The sequence below is a fragment of the Acanthochromis polyacanthus genome, chromosome 1 (assembly GCF_021347895.1).
Source record: "Acanthochromis polyacanthus isolate Apoly-LR-REF ecotype Palm Island chromosome 1, KAUST_Apoly_ChrSc, whole genome shotgun sequence".
NCBI classification, from domain to species: domain Eukaryota; kingdom Metazoa; phylum Chordata; class Actinopteri; family Pomacentridae; genus Acanthochromis; species Acanthochromis polyacanthus.
Window position 1 is genome coordinate 43,744,534 of NC_067113.1, and position 17,193 is coordinate 43,761,726.

The 17,193-nt window shown below is 40.2% G+C and overlaps 2 protein-coding genes across 4 annotated transcripts in view; one reads left to right on the forward strand and one right to left on the reverse strand.

Annotated features, from left to right (window-relative positions):
* Nucleotides 1–2,756: 2,756 nt before the first annotated feature.
* Nucleotides 2,757–8,144, forward strand: lmod2b (leiomodin 2 (cardiac) b). Its single transcript, XM_022215644.2, has 6 exons — nucleotides 2,757–3,372; nucleotides 3,622–4,056; nucleotides 5,368–5,628; nucleotides 5,934–6,143; nucleotides 6,341–6,775; nucleotides 7,733–8,144. The coding sequence occupies exons 1-6, from the start codon at nucleotides 3,097–3,099 to the stop codon at nucleotides 7,757–7,759; spliced, it is 1,644 nt and encodes a 547-aa protein (XP_022071336.2). The 5' UTR covers nucleotides 2,757–3,096; the 3' UTR covers nucleotides 7,760–8,144.
* Nucleotides 8,145–13,639: 5,495 nt separating this feature from the next.
* waslb (WASP like actin nucleation promoting factor b) overlaps nucleotides 13,640–17,193 on the reverse strand; it is a 33,809-nt gene continuing 30,255 nt past the window's right edge. For all 3 annotated transcript variants that reach the window (XM_022215648.2, XM_022215647.2, XM_051948509.1), the window contains one exon: nucleotides 13,640–16,646. In XM_022215648.2, the coding sequence (XP_022071340.2) occupies nucleotides 16,585–16,646 (62 nt within the window). In that variant the 3' untranslated portion in view covers nucleotides 13,640–16,584. The remainder of the gene's footprint in view (nucleotides 16,647–17,193) is intronic.

Sequence of the window (17,193 nt, forward strand, 5' to 3'; positions counted from 1 at the left end):
GGCCGGACCAATCACCATGAAGTGTAGAGTCAGAAGGCGGGCGTAACGAAGTGACGACAGAGGCGTGACGATTCTGACAGAAACAACCGGCGCACAATAAACAGTTATCTTTCGACTCGGCTTTGGCCACAACCCTTAAAGATTTGAAGCTAAAATTCAACTTGAAAGATAAACAAAGGACGGCACTGAAGTGTTTCATTGAGAAGAAAGACGTATTTGGACTTATGCCGACGGGATATGGCAAATCCTTAATATACCAGTTGGCTCCGCTGGTTGGGAAGCTAATGGGACTTAGCCACAATCCGCCGGTGCTCTCGGAACTCCGTCAGCCTATTCGTTGCGTTGATTGGTTGTATACCTACCCAATTGCTGCAGAGGGATTTGATAGACAACCTTTTAGCCCGCCTCCCTCCCTGTCGAGCTTCCCTTGACCCTTGTGCCGTCAGAAACATGGGTATAGCATGGCTAGGCTATGTCACAACAACACTTCTGAGTCTGATTTTAACCTAGTGATCAACCCACAGAAACTCTGTGATGCAACAGCTATTTTTTACCCTTATAAACCTGATTTATTATTACTACACTTTAGTCTATTCACATAATCAGCTGGTAAATGTGGGGAGCTGTGACACTACCCCCTTTCAAACACATAGAGAATAAAGGTTACTTGTTACACTGATTAGTTGTACTTCTTCTCTGGTTGGTCTATCAGCATTTATTAAAAGTAGTTTTAAAATTGTAGTTGTTTCATCTCTCTCTCTCTCTGACAGATAGATAGATAGATAGATAGATAGATAGATAGATAGATAGATAGACAGACTTCCAAAGGAGTCTGTGAAGTACTACTGATACATGCCATATTGCTATTTATACATCCAGAGGAATTTGGACAGTCGGAATGTTTTTGGCTTATTTTTGTGTTTGTTTGCACTTTCCCCTTTACTGCTGTAACAATGGAAATTTCCTCACTCTGGGATGAATAAAGGCTTATTGTATTGAATCATATCATATGTGAAGGGAACCAAACTACAAGCAACCTGAGGCTGTTCTCAATTTGGTTGCTTCAGATTTTCTTGTGGCTGCAGCTGTTGGGGTATCAGCAGCATATCAGTATTGTTTTCATTAATACGCCACAGAGGTGGAGTTCTGTGACAATCAGTGTTGGTTTGTCCGTCTGTCTGTCTGTTACCAACATTACTCAAAAAAGGACTAACAGATTTAGATACAATTTTCAGGGAAGGTCAGAAATGGTACCAAATGATTAGATGTTGACAGTAAGCTTATAGTCTGGATCCACAAATTTTTAAACATTCCAGCCGTCAGAAATGATACGACTGAGCAGCCTTGGCGGACTACTGTGCTCTCTGGGTGCTTTTCTAGTTCTTACTGTGATTCTGTATCTTGTTCACACTCGTTGTGCTTCACCGGCCCACCCGCGGGACGCTTTGAGATCTGCATAAGCATTTCCTTAAATGTCTGAAGCTGCAAACGCAATTATACAAACACTATACACCCATGGAAAGCTTAGATTCTCATGAATCCGCCGATATAAACCACTTTCAGATGTGATTACCACAGTGGGTAATGTAAACACATTTTTCCAACAAACAACAAATAACGTAAACAGCACAACTCACCTTTGAAGGCTCATAACTAGTCACAGATGAAAATATTCCACAAAAAACGGCCATAATCCAACCTTGGACATCCAGACAAAACAAGCCAGTAAAATATTTTGTCCAAAACATGTCTTGAAATCAGTAAACAATCCACAAATAGCTAGTTTTCGTGCTGCGTGTCCCATATTTGGGATAGGCTACAGCACCCCCCGCAACCCTAGTGAGGATAAAGCGGTGTATAGAGAATGGATGGATGGATATTAGCGAAGTTCAGTAGAAATTTCAGGCGGAATTGACTGCAGTGTATAGGGCTACGTTCCAGTTCTCATACTGCTCATCTGCTTGCTAGCTGACCAGAACTGTAGGAGAGGCCAGCTTAAATGGAAAGTGCATTTCTGATAATACAACTTGTTTGTTTTCCCCTACAATCCACCCTTTCAAAACCATGACCCATTCAAAATGTTTTAACACCGGCTGCTATTGAACATAATTCTGTTTTCACCCCATTTTGAACCCTTTTTAAAAAAATAAATAAAGTAAAAGTATGTGAACAAGGGTCCACGACAAAGCTCTATGTCACTATACTTTAGGCTAAATAACAATGACAACTTACTGATATTAGACCAGAAATATATACTTATAGTCCTCAAACCAAGTACATGACATGCTAAGGGATCACTATTACAAAGCATCATGAGAGTATTAATGTTCATACCAAACTTCGTGGTAATCCATCCAACAGTTGTTGAGATATTTTACTTAAATCCCAATTGACACCTTCATCAGGCTTTTGTCCCTGCCTCCACATGTAAAACTAGAAAGTTATAGCAGTTTTAAAACATCCAGATCAACCAAACGCAACAAAGGAGGATGACACCTCTTCTGTTATTGCCATTATTTGGCCGATGCATTGTCTCTGTTTATCTTTCTTGTTTTGCATATCTGTTGGGTCCAGTTGGTCTTTTTGGGCCATGAACAAAGCCTCTCAAGTCGCGGTGACAGAGTGCCACGCTGACAGGCCACACGGTCTCTGAGCTCACTGGCTTTTTGTAGCTCTGCCTCACTGAGCACTGCCTCCCAAAAAAAGATGCTGCATCATGAGGCCCACACTTCAGTGCGTTCCCCTCTGATCCCTCTCTTAAGGCCTGAACAGCAGCTGGGGAGATTAGAAAGGAGAGGACACAGAGGCTCACACATAAACCCGGCCAGCCAGGACAGATCCGGATCAAACCAGAGAGGACTCTTATCAGACTTGGACTGGATCAAGGATGTCCAAGCATCTTCTTCTGGCAAGAAATATTTCGAGCAGACTCCAATGACACCTAAGATCTGCAGAAGTCTCGTGGTGGATCTTATCTTTTGTTGGTAGTGTGAAACTGCTTCCATTTGGGTTCTACAGTAGACCACACAAAAATCAAGAACTGATCTGTCTGAATTAGTTTGATTCTGACTGGTCTGTTCTTATCAAACTTTGACCATGAGCTGTTTTGGTTATCGTCGAGAGCTGAGTAAGTACGAAGATGTCGACGAGGACGAGCTTTTGGCTTCTCTCAGCCCCGAGGAGCTGGCCGAGTTGGAAAAGGAGCTGGCCGATATCGATCCTGACGCTAACGTACCCATCGGACTGAGACAGAGAGACCAGACAGATAAGACGCCAACGGGCACCTTCAGCAGAGAGGCCCTCATGAAGTACTGGGAAAGCGAGACTCGCAGACTGCTGGAGGACGAGATCGGAGGAGGAAGCCCTAAACCGGTCAGTGATAATTTTATTCTTTTGGGTAATTTGTAAAATGTGCCAGCAGTAGTGCACGAATGTTTGAAGCTGTATCAGTTGAACTCAACAGATTACTCAAAAAAGCTTACATAATTTTTCTAATTGTTAAAAGGAAAAACATTACAAATAGCACAAACCATCTGTATTCAGAGATACCTGTTACAAGCCTCCTACAAAACAAATACTGTGATCTAGCATTTAAAACCGACTGATTTTATTGAAACACAGGATGAAGAACAAGAAGAGGAATGTGTGACGCAAGAAAACAGCGAAGACGAGGAAGAGAAAGACGATGAAAATGAGAAAGAGCAGAAAAATAAGGAAGAAGAGGAGGAAGATGAAGAAGAGGAGGAGGAGGAAAGTGAGGAGGAAGAGGAACCTGTAACAGAAGAAGAGGAAGAAGATGATGAAGAGGAGGAACAGGATAATAAATTAAAACCTGAACCCACAAAGGATTCGGCACCATTGACGTTGCGGGTCGACACCCCGACACTGTTGAGGCCTCAGAGGGCGGAGCCTCTCAGACTGACTCCTCCTCCTCCACCTGTTGACCAAAACATGACTGGAAACCCAACTGTTGTCGACGACGCTCTGCAGCGAGCCCTTAGCAACGACCCCGAACTCACAGAGGTCAACCTAAACAATATTGATGACATCTCACAGGTATGAATATGAAATTTTTGAATTTATTATTTAGGAATACCTTTGCTGTTGTGCCTGTTATCATTCGTAGCCAGGAAGTGGAGGGATATGTCAAAACTTTAGTGGTCAACAACTTCATGTATTTACATATTAAGTTCGATTTTGTTGAATGTAGACATAATTAATAGAGCTATGCTAATACTAAAAGCTAATACTAAGCTAATACTCAGGTTCAATAAGTTTTCAAATAATTGGCACATCTTTATGTGGAAACTAACAAGATACAACCAGAATGTTCTGTCAAGTCACATGAAATATTTACTTAAAGCAACAGATGTAGTTGCTGCAATATTATTTATTATCTAAATTTACCTGACTAATGGTAAATGTTATATAAATTTACTAACTTAAACACCAAGGTCAAAATATTACAATGTTATTTAGTCTATAAATTTGTCTCACTGAATTAAATATTAAGGTTAAAGACCCTAGAATATTTTAGAAAACAGAAATGTATTTGAAAAAATTTAATATTTGGGTTATAGTTTCTGCAATAACGTTCATTACATAAATGTGCCTGACTAATACAAATAGTAAAGTTTAGACCCCTCAGTACTATATATAAAACAAACCGATAAAATTAAAGATTAAAATTAGTACCGTTCCATATTATTTGTTACTTGACAAAGTAAAAGCCCTATAATATTGTATTAAATACCATAAAAACCAACCACTTCTAGCAACTGACTAATGCAGCATAACATTTATAGTAGCATTGTCTAGTAATATCCAGCAGTAGATTTGCTGTCTGTTTAAATATAGAGGTTATGTTTCCGTACAGAGGTTGAACGCCCTTCTTTATTTGTTGAGTAACGTTTGATTGTACTCCATGCCATGTTATTTTTAGAACCAGACACCTCACTGTGGTTTTGTAATCAAGGGCATAGTTAAATAATTGTTCCAAACACTTCCTGTGGCTGGAAAATGAAGAAAAGAAACCCAACAAAAACAATGTATCTTCATTTTACAGCTTCAACAAGGTTTCTGGAGACTTTTCTGCAGTTACTCAATGGCAAGTAGTGACTAATTTTAGTATTGGATGGAACAGCAGCCCATCTGTCAACATGGTAAACATCAGCCTCACTCAAGTATTAAAAGTCTGCAGGAATGTTCTGACCTCTGTGGTGCTGCTAGTTCTGAGGGTGTCAAGTCATAAGAATCATGCTGTCATTTGTTTCAACTGTTGTATTTGTACTTCTTTGATACAGTTACAATTATTTTCCACATGCCTTCAAGCTGAGAAGTTCTCATATGACCTAATTTATGTCTCAGGAGACTCTCATCCGATTTGCTGAGGCTCTGAGGTCCAACACTCATGTCAGAGTCTTCAGCCTCGCCAACACTCGAGCCGACGACCCCGTGGCTCTGGCCATCGCTAAGATGCTGAGGGAGAACTCGTCCATCATCAGTCTGAATATAGAGTCCAACTATGTGACTGGGAAGGGAGTCATGGCGCTGGTTCAAGCTCTCCCAGGAAACAGCACTTTGACTGAGCTTCGGTTCCACAACCAGAGACACATGTGTGGAGGACAGGTTGGTTTCCTTCCGCTCGCTTTCCTGAATCAATCAAACTCGTCTGTCATAATCTAACAACACCATGACAGTAATTATCTGTGGAGATTCCCAACCAACCAGGTCTAGGAGTTTTAGTAGAGGACAACTGGATGCCCATTTTTGGTTCTTGAAGGTTTCTTCAGTTCTTCTTCTTAAGAAATAAAGAACTGAAGAAGCTTCTTTAATGCGAGGTGAAGCACCTTCAAGAACCAAAAAGAGACCTCTAGTTTCCTTCTACTGAAGCTCCAAAGACATGGTAGTAACTGTGCAACTACCTCTTGCAGGTAGAAATGGAAATGGTGAAGATTCTGAGGGAAAACCACACTCTGATCAAACTGGGCTACCAGTTCAACCTCCCTGGCCCCAGAATGAGCATGACTGGGATCCTCACCAGGAACCAAGACCGTCAGAGACAGAAGCGTCTTCAGGAGCAGAGGCAGCAGCAGCAGCAGGGCCAACCAGACGGAGCTGTTAACCCCAGAACCACTGCACTGGTTAGCAGCTTTCCTACTACTTACATTCTGCTGCCTTGTTGTTTTCCATCACTGTTTTATGATTCTTTATCTTTGCGAGAAACAATGATAAGCTCTTCCGTGGATAAACTGCACACTTTCAACTCCAAAAAAGCTGCTTTTATTCCACCTTTGTCCACACACATTTGTAATGATCTATTCACTTTTTCTATCTATAGCGAGGAACGCCTGTTTCATCGCCCTACAGCTCACCCTGGTCCTCGCCCAAACTGCCCCGAAGCGACACGTCTAAAAAACAGACTCCCCCTGCTCCACCTCCTCCCCCACCTCCGCCACCACCTCCTCCTCCCCCACCTCCACCGCCGCCTCCCCCCCAGCAGGAGAAGAAAAAGCCCACGAGGATGATCGCGGAGGTCATCAAGGCCCACGAGGCCGGCAGCAAAAAGGTGGCGAAAACGAAAGGGAAGAAGGGCAAGAAGGCGAAGGAGAAGGAGGAGACGAGCAGCATCCTGAAGGAGCTGAAGAGTGCCCTGAGGCCAGTGTCGGTGGACCGGAGAGGGGAGGAGGGCAGCAGGCCGTCCACGCCAATGAGGTCGGCCCACGATCAGCTGATGGAGTCCATCCGCCACAGCAGCCTCCGCAATCTGAGACGGGTGAGGGACACTTAAAATTTAGTCCTCGATAAACAGTGTGGCACAAGCATCTCTTTTCTGATGGAGGTGAAACACTGCCTCATTGTGTGAAAGGTTGGCAAAAATACTGAGCAGAAACGCAAGCAGACAAGTACTTCATGCAAAATTGTTGTAGAGCCTCTTCAAAAGGCAAAGTAGGGAGTTTTAGACGAGGATGACCATGAGTCAGTGGAGTCTGAGTCATCCCTGAGGCTGACATGGTTCGTTTTGACTCCACAGTGAAGAAAGAAGGCAGGCAAGAGACCACCAGTTAGCACTGTGCTATAATCACAATGATTCTACAGACAGAGACACAGAAAATACAGCCAAGCTAGTGAAGTATTTTCACCCTGAAGGCCAAGAAACGAGACACAGAAACACAGAAAACCAGAACAATGCTGTAATTTAACACATCTACACCTTATTGTTTGAAGTGTTTCCTTTTTTTTTCTTTGTGAAGACAGATCAGTATCGTCCTCACCGCGCTTAGAACAGTCCGTTACATTGTTAGAGTGGAAAATCGTCTCTGCCCTCAGATAGCGGGGTCTCCTCCTGTCGCTGTGAAATTCCTGCCACTTAGTGCAGATATTTATAGAAGCTGCTTGATAAAAACAGATGTAACATGTTGCCCCGGCAGGAACCAACAAAACAACACTGATATTATGCAGACGTAACAAAAGAAAGATGCATTCCCATTTCAAAACTTTTTGAAATGCATCCGGATGTGGTGATAAAAAATTACCGACAATAAATCAACTTTACTACTTAAAAAGAAGCCACTACATGGAAAATGTGGTTTCAAAACTACACTGCTGTGACCACGTCTTCAAAATCAGCAGTTTGATGCACCCGTGACTCATCTCCATGTCTTTCCTAATTTTGCTGTTTATAGTTCTTTTGGCCTGTATTTAAAACTAACATCTCATTGTCCTTTTCCAGGTGGAAGTACCACATCATCTCCGATAATGCCAGAAGAAATACAAGAGATCACCTTTAATATCACGCTAAATGTGGAATTTGCATAATGATGACGACTGAGTGACCAACAGTGACGAAACCACTGGAGGACGAAAGGTGAAAACATGGGTTTTCAGAGGAGAATAACCTGAATTCTAGTTAAATATACTGGAAATTTGCACTGCCGTAACGACAGCTTTACATTTTCATAACGTTTCTGATTTTTTTTACTCACAATAGAAGATGGTGTTTGTATGATGGTTTTAAAAATGAGTGGACTGATTTGTTTACGAGTAAGTTTTCTAAATTGTAAAATTGTAAATACGATCTGTTGTTGGTTGAGCTACTGTATGTTTTAATGTCTAAATATAGCCTTTTGCTGTTTACAATACTACTCCTCCAAGTGCTGTTTGCTTATTCTTCGGCTACTGGATGAGCTCCATTTGAAAGAAACGGGTCAAGCTGTTATGGAGTTGCTTTTATCAGTGAGTCAGTGCTCTGGTCAAGCGCCACTGATGCATATTCCCACTCCGACACATTCACAGTACACCCACTGCAGCCATTAGAGCGGGGCTTTTTGCGCACTTTGAACAATTCACAATGCATGACAACAGAAAGGAATAGAGTCACTGTGACATCAATGTGAAATAAAAGCTTCACAGCATCACATAAAAAGCTGTGGGCTGCTTAAAAGCTGCTCGACATAATGCACTTTACAGTTGGAAGAAATAACACACTGAGAAGGTAAAAGATACCTTTGTTAAGGCCACTGAATGCAGGGTAATAATATAACGGACCTGTTTTGTGTAATACTTAACCCTGTAAAACCCACTGTTGCAGAAATACACCAGTTTTATTTTTAAAACAATATTTTCTATTTTATACATCATTTTTGCTAATTTCTTTTCAAAATTTTTCATATTTTTTGGGGCTCATTTTCTTCTATATTTGGTTTTATATTATTATTGTTATTATTTATTTTAATTTTATTTGTAATTATATATATATATATATATATCATATATAAAAATTGCATATATATAAATATACACAATTTTGTTTATTTTATTAATTTTTGTAGATTTTTTTCTATATTTGGGTCTTACAGGATTAAAATAAGTAAATGAAACAGCTGATAAGTTAGCAAATTGTCTGTTGTAAAGCAATATCTAACCTTAATTTGTTTATAATTACCTAAAATTAGTCACGGCAAACTGGTGATTACTCATAAGTCAGCTTTTAATTTAAATGATTTCTTCTTTTAAAGTCCTAATTTAAGTACAAGTTACAGTTTTTCTTAAGATTTTTTCAGCTCAAAATACTGCAAAGATGGTTCTTTTCGCCACAACTATAACACCTGGTTTTAGTCCTGTCCTAAAGAGGCTCTTTGAGTTGAGCTGCTGCTGTCCACAACCCCTTCAGGAAGAAGACTCTCTCTGCATCCGTGATTGACAAGTGCAGAGCAGAATAGAGGACTGCACAGCAGTCAACATACAACGTCTATAAATACTATTTCCATTTCCTTCCCTTTCTGGCGCTTTTCAGAAATAAATTGTAGTCAAATAGATTTCTAGAAAGTAATGTAAATTCATGTAAAATACAGCCTATGAAAAACATGATTGCATAGGTGTTCACCTCTGAATCAGTATTTCTGGATATAACTACAGCAAGAACACTTGTCCTCCAATCACAGCATCTAGTCTGACGACCAAAAAGGATCTTCAGACCAAAGAGGCTTCTTCCATTTCAGAGCCTACCACAGACCTTCTGGTGGGCTCTAGTCAAGATTCCCTACGAGTTTTTTTCTCCCATAAAGCTTAGACTGGTGAAGAACAGGCAACAGTCTCAGCCGCTGAAGCTTGTAACTCCTTCAGAGGAGTCATAGGTGTCTTGGTGGCCTCCCTCACTTGTCACTTCTTGCTCAGTCACTCAGTTTTTTAACAGGTTTAGATATGTGCCTCATTCCTACCCTTTCTTAAAAATGAATATAACTGTACTCCAACTCAGACACTTCTACCTTTTAATGGAGGTGCTTGTTTCATGGTGTAGTTACAGTCAGAAGTTCTGATTCACTAGTGGCTCGATGTTCCAGATACTTAGCGTCTTTATACTACAATCACTCAGATGATTTCACTATTTGTGTGACATCGAGCCAAAATTGGATGCACCAGTATTGAATTAGGTGAGTTCATTTAAAATGAATCAATACTTACATAATGGTATATTTTAGCATTTTAATTTACTGACATTGCTTTGGAAAAATCTGTTTTTAGTTTTGACTTCAAAGAGTCCTTTCCAGGAAGTTCTTTCCAAAATTAAACCAAATTAAATTGACCATGATTTAATGTTGAAAAACAAGTTCCCAGGGGGGTGAATGCTATTTCTAGACAGCGTATATAATTGAGAGTGTGAGACCAGGACTTTCTCTTGCTTCTAACTTTCTGAGTGATCATTTGACACGGAATACTACCGTATTCACAGAACAGCTGTTGTTTCTTAGTTTGTTCACTGTGAGTTTGTTAGACCACGCTGTGGTTGTGAAGTTGATGGCTTTATACTGCAGAACGGCAGCTTGGAAATGGATGTAAACAAAGAAACAAAGAAACAGACAAACAGACAGATAGATAGTTCATCAATCCAGAGGGAAATTCAAGTGTATTTTTGCCTAGCCGTGCTAGACAACCCACGGCAACGAATGTAATTCTCTGCCAGGGTTGGTCTAGTTATCCTCGGTATGCCTCGAGGTTGGATGCTCCTAAAACTGGCCGACGAATCATCATGAAGTGTAGAGTCAGAAGGCGGGTGTAACTAAGTGACGACAGAGGCGCGACGATTCTGACAGAAACAACCGGAAACAACTAGCCTAGCCGCGCTAGACAACCCACGGCAACAAATTTAATTCTCTGCCAGAGAGGGTCTAGTTACCCTCCATAAGGCTCGAGGCTGGATTCTCCTAAAACTGGCCGGACCAATCACCATGAAGTGTAGAGTCAGAAGGCGGGCGTAACGAAGTGACGACAGAGGCGTGACGATTCTGACAGAAACAACCGGCGCACAATAAACAGTTATCTTTCGACTCGGCTTTGGCCACAGCCCTTAAAGATTTGAAGCTAAAATTCAACTTGAAAGATAAACAAAGGACGGCACTTAAGTGTTTCATTGAGAAGAAAGACGTATTTGGACTTATGCTGACGGGATATGGCAAATCCTTAATATACCAGTTGGCTCCGCGGCTCCGCTGGTTGGGAAGCTAATGGGATTTAGCCACAATCCGCCGGTGCTCTCGGAACTACGTCAGCCTATTCGTTGCGTTGATTGGTTGTATACCTACCCAATTGCTGCAGAGGGATTTGATAGACAACCTTTTAGCCCGCCTCCCTCCCTGTCGAGCTTCCCTAGACCCTTGTGCCGTCAGAAACATGGGTGTAGCATGGCTAGGCAAGGAAACAACCATAGAAACAAGAATAGACAAGAAGATGGCTACGCACAATAAACAGTTATCTTTCGACTCGGCTTTGGCCTCAGAAGCTAAAATTCAACTTGAAAGATAAACAAAGGACGGCACTGAAGTGTTTCATTGAGAAGAAAGACGTATCACCGAACTCCCGCATCCTCTGATTTCCGACGCTCTAGGAACTACGTCAGCCTATTCGTTGCGCTGATTGGTTGTATACCTTCCAAAATTGCTGCAGAGTGATTTGAAAGACAACCTTTTAGCCCGCCTCCCTCCCTGTCGAGAGTTCCTAGACCCTTGCGTCTTCAGACCTGGGTCTAGTGCGGCTACTAGACAGCCATTTGCCAACTAAGAGGCTACATGAAAGCAGCACACTAACAAGAGCAACTGATATGAGGAAGGCACTGGTTGAGGGCGACGATGATTTAGACAGACAGAGAGGTGACACTTGGCAAAGAAGAGGCCGAGAGAATATGAGAGGAGGGTTGACAGATAAGAGAGTGAAAGCAAGAGACTGAGAGATGAGCTATTAGTATCAGACAGCCTAATCCCGGTCTTGCATTTGTTTATATGTCTTGGAAGAGTCCCCCAACTTCTAAATCCACAGTGCAGCTGTTCAAAGACAACACAGTCATGGACCCCAGGGGTGGCAATGAGAAAACTACAAAATTAATTATCCATTTCCAAACGCATACCAGACATTTTTAGAATGACTCCCGAAATTAAAGGCATGTTGTTAATGTCGGGATAGTAAAAAAAAAAAAGTCTAATAATGTGTTTATTTGAAAGCTTTGAAGTACTTGAGAGAAGTTCTAGCATCCAAGATCTGAAATGACAGCTGAACTAAACCCTCTGTTAATACAGGGAGTTACATAATCTTTTTTTGTTTGTTTTGTTTTGAAATCTCCCTAAAATGTTCCCATCAACCTCTGAAAGCACTAAATGGAAGAGTTTTTGAAATAACACACCAGAAACAAAAAACTGAATCCTCAGTTGTACATTTTCTTGCCACAGTGGCTTTTGGAATGATGGAAAAAGGTTTTCAGCCTACATATCGCATAAAAGAGAGTTTTAAGTTAGACTGTTAGTTAGCTATCTATGCAGGGTAAAGTGCCCATGCTGAAAATCAGTCGGCCTCATAGCAGCTCAGTATGCAAAATACATTCCTTTAAGCTGAGCGTTCCAACTGTAAAACTTCCTCTTCTCAAGCACAGCACTTTGTCACATCTTTCAAACTAGCAATAAGGGGATTTTTCCATAAAATTCTTCCACAAAAAGCAGACTTCCTACTTAGATATGCACTCAGGGTGGTCGCTGCATTATCTTCATATAGAATTCATGAAGCACAAATCCTGCACAACATCCCTGAAACTACATCTCCAATGTCATTTTCTGTTGCTTGTGCATCCAAAGCTGCTGCCTGAAATATAAAATCTGTAAATTTTAGCTTATTTTAAATCACTGAACTCCTAAAACACAAGTTTAGCGTACATTCAGCTTGTGATATTCACCATAACAATTTCCTAGGGTCAAGTTATTAAACATCATGGCAAGTCTTGTAATTTTTTCCTAAAAGAAACACACACTTAGTGGTCTTCTGGATTTACAAAAGTGCAAGAAAATCCATCATCCAGTTTATGTAATGCCGCTTCTATAAGGGCCTTTGGGTTTCAGCGTGTGTGTTGGTCTCTATGGAAGCACTGTATCTAAGAGTGGAAAGTACCATACCCGCTGTAATCCCTCTCATAAGCTCTGTGGCAGAGAGAACTGATACGAGGTCAGATGATGAGGACATTTGCTAAAAATAAACAGTCGAGGCACAGAATTGTTGTAGTCATTACATGGTCTATTCTTGCTCAGTGACATCTAAAAATATTATCACTCCCCTTGTCTGTCTGTCTCACCCACAGATTTAAAGACTTTCTGTATATTTCTACTAACAGACTCCCAAGCTGGAATTCAAAGTCAGGACTGTTGCATCACACATGGTTTCCCAATGACAGTTAAAAACTGTACTTGTTTTGGGTTCTTTTTGTCCTTCAGTCAGCCAGTTTTCATTTCTACCTGCCTCAGCAGATGAAACTGTAGCAATAAGGGGTGTAATAATCCTCTGCTCAGCTGTTATCGGATCTGTCGCTGTCCTCCTGCAGGTGATGAGGCTTCATCGACTCCCTAAACACAAATACTCAAATTACATACAGGACTGGCAAGATTGTGATCTCTTTCACACGATGCAGCAAAGTCTGCGGACAGGAGGATCATCTTTTCTTCCCGTACATAATTTAAATGCGCCTTAGCCTTAAATGAAAAACCTAACCAGCACTTCTATTGCAAATAAAGTTTTGTTTCTGAAATTATGCATTCCAAAAACACTCAAAAAAAACATCCATCCCTACAGGACATGAAGGTAAAAGATGCCCAAATACCCATGTATGTAAATATCAACCTTTTATTGGAGTGTACAATGTAGTTCATTATTTGTCCAGGCTCTTTGATAAGACTTGGCGTCCATAACATCTTATTAACCAAGTTACCTACAGAAGCTAACATCAGCGAAAACATGGCTAGATTTTTATTTTCCCCAAAAAGTATCATAACATTTGACAAAAGAGGTCAGTTCTTACATCAAACAAGTGGCAATTTGTCTCTCAAGACACAATTTTTAAGACGACACATATTTCTCCTATTTGACACACTATGAGTTTCGTTATTGGGTCTTCTACACGCATGTTAGCAGTGCTAGCATGTTGCTAGTTAGCATACTGGAATGCTAAATTTCCAGTTTTAGCTGCAGCACAGCTCATTAGCTTGTCAATAAAGTTAGTGTCACAACATGTTTTTGATTTCAGGTTTAGAACAGACACACGCTATCACTCTAAATGACCAACAGTCATAATTTCAACAGCTTTATGTCTACCTGAATGAGAGATTTAGTTACTAGATTTAGCTAATAGCTAGCTAACTGCGGAGACAAAATGGCCACTGCAGAGAAGCTTTGATAGGCCAAGCTAAAAGGGTGAGCAGTTAGCAAACATTTTGCCTCTTAAGCCCGGTTGGCCCACGGGTGGGCCGAAGAAATCCCGGCATTTCTTTCTGAAAATATGGCCAGGGCTTAAGAGGTTAAGTGCAAAGATATGAGACCTTGCATTCAGAAAAAAAAAAAGTAATAAACTTTTCCTCTTACCTATGTTAAGCAATAACTGAACCTGCCTTTCCTGACTGGTTAGCATTAGATTCCATGAGACACGGATGTGCTTTCTTACTGATATGTGATTCCCTTCACCCTAAAATGTCTTATGATGCTTAACCCGACCCAAACATTAGCCTAACTAGCTACTATGTCAGCTAATATTAGCATACTGAAGATGGATATTACCTCATTGCAAACATCTCTCTCCATTTTGTGCTACAGTTAGTGCAAAAGTTAGTGTTGCTTTGGTTAGTAAGAAATTTGAAACTCTCCACATTTGGCTATGATTTAACTGCTGAAATAACAGCTGCAAATAGTTTTTATCTTTTAGAGCCTGACCAATCGATCAATCGGTTCATATTATCAGGTACTGGCTATCTTGTCCTGATATGCATCGATTTGAAAGCAGAATATAGAAATAATAGGGGTACTGTTTATAATACCATCATCACCATCTGCAGCACCTGTAGCAGAGCAGATAGTGGTGCGGAGTCAAACTTTGTTTTCTTGTTGAAATGAAAACTAGTTGGTGAGAAATGCAATGACTCCATCATTTTTCAAAATCACACCAACATTCATATATAAACACTAAACAGCCAATTCTATTATGAATTGTAAATGTTGGCATTGGTCAGGCTCTACTTTCTTACCATTGCAGCTATCTTTCACACCTAATAAAGCAGATTTTTTGCATAATTTTCATAACCGATATTATTTAAAAGTGCTGTCCTCTGTGACAAATCCATCTTTAAATAAATATGTATTTATTACGGGTTTTTAAAAAGCCTGAATCATGTATGTCAACATAATTGTTTGGTCTTTGCAGGGAATAATCAGCCACCATCTGGGTTCTTTATGCAAGTGATTCCTATGTCTTGATGTACTAGTTAGTCAAGAAAATGTTGATACTTGTTAGAAGAATGCCATGAATCTAAAGTTTCTCCACAAAGCGTGTCAGCATTTAATGTCTACAACAGGAAGAACACTACTGTAACCCTGCTGTTTCTGTACAGTAACTTTGCATATGGACCCATTATGAGCATCAGGTGTGTAAAACTAAAATGTCTTTATTCCTCAAGCTTTACACGATGAGTGACCTGATTCCAACAAACAGGCATTTTTTTAATACTCTGCTTGCTAATGTAAAAAAAGAAAGAGAGAAAAGGAAGAAAGAAAAATCACAAATTCAACTGAATCTGTAGTGTGACAAAACAAAAAATTCACAAGAGACAGGCAGCCGTAACACTGTGGGCTACCTCCATTGCTGTGTGTAGTGTGATGTGTTAACGGTTAAAAAAAGAGTAATGTCCACGTGTGTTCTTTGTCATGACTTAAAGCATAATGTATGTCCCATTATGACGCAGACCTGAAAATGTTCTGTATTCATGCAGCGAGTCTCCTCTTTCAATCTGTGCAAAAATATAACAAGACTCAAACTCTGGAGCAAATTTACAGTCCACAGCAAAAATGAAGCTAAATATTCCAAAAAAGAGCCTTTTTCTTCTTTAAGAAAATATGAGTGCTAAACTAGGATCATTTGAATACGTAAAAATAAACTACAGAGCAATAGGGTATGAAAATAGTAAATTTTTTTCTGCCCTTCTAACGAACAAAGATGACACGATTAATCAAAAACTTTCTGGCAACTTGTCTTGTTGTCCTGTAAGCCCTCCCTTCAATCACTGACCAAAAAAAACCAACAACATTCAAATCTAAGGTTCAAGAGACAAGTTGATTTAAAATTGCACGTTAATCTGGGAAAACATGAGAGGGAGCATGTGTGATGGGAGGCAGCAGATATGGAAGATGGCTGAGTGGCAGATGGAGGTTATAAACAGAGTTGGAGATGTGGGTGGAGGAGAAAGAGGGAAAAAAAAAAGAGAAGCAAAAAGTTAAAATGAGAGATGAGACATATAGACATATTGCTATAAGAGACAGAGATGTAGCCAACAGAGTTCAGACATGACGAAGGTAGAGAAACAACAACCTAAGATGAGAAACATTTACAGATTAAATGAGGTATTGCACAGATTAATAAAAAAAAAGCATAAAGGCAACAAAAATATACAGCAAATTGATAGAACATTTACATTTATAATTTTGAAATTAAAGATTTCTTTTTTTTTTTTTTTTAGAAAGACAAGAACAATTTTTAGTGTCATGATCATCCAGGGGGTTGAGAAAACATCGCTAGTCGTCCCATTCATCGTCATCCTCAAAGTCCTCATCATCTTCATCGTCATCGTCCTCATCTGTGGAGAAGAAGGCATGTTTTAAAAAGATGAAGGTATTTTCTAAAGCCCCATCAGCCTTTTTTTAAGCTCAGTATTCTCCTTCTACCATCTGCGAATTTTTAAGAACTACCTTAAAGCAGCAAAGAAAAGTTTCTTGAGCTGACAGGCTTAAAATGGAAAAAATTAGTCATGAGGATGCATGAGACTGATGAGGAAGTACAAGAAGTGTCATCTGACATTCACTACATGATGTAAAGTCTGAGCACTTGCAGCTGGTGTTGAGTAACTGCTGCATTTTTTAAAGTTGTGGAAGCTTCTCAGAGCATCACGCTTCAGTATTCAGTCAAATTCAACGTGAAATAAACCCAAATAGACCTCTGTCAGTCTGAGAGCTCAGTCAGTGACCCGTTTCATGTCAGTTTGACTAGAGTAGAGCTTTAAAAATGTCTTAAATGCTTCATTTAAAGAGCACATATGCTGACTTCTTGTGTGTTAATGCTTTTTGTGCATGTAGAAGCGAAACTCTGCTCCTTTTCTCCTTGAAATGCCTCATTTGAAGTCTAGG

What these genes read in the sequence shown, in the direction of transcription:
- lmod2b (XM_022215644.2), top strand. Translation starts at nt 3,097, where the DNA reads ATGAGCTGTTTTGGTTATCGTCGAGAGCTGAGTAAGTACGAAGATGTC. An exon ending in GAGGAGGAAGCCCTAAACCG is followed by an intron (nt 3,373 to 3,621) that starts GTCAGTGATAAT and finishes ATTGAAACACAG; the next exon opens with GATGAAGAACAAGAAGAGGA. An exon ending in ATATTGATGACATCTCACAG is followed by an intron (nt 4,057 to 5,367) that starts GTATGAATATGA and finishes TTTATGTCTCAG; the next exon opens with GAGACTCTCATCCGATTTGC.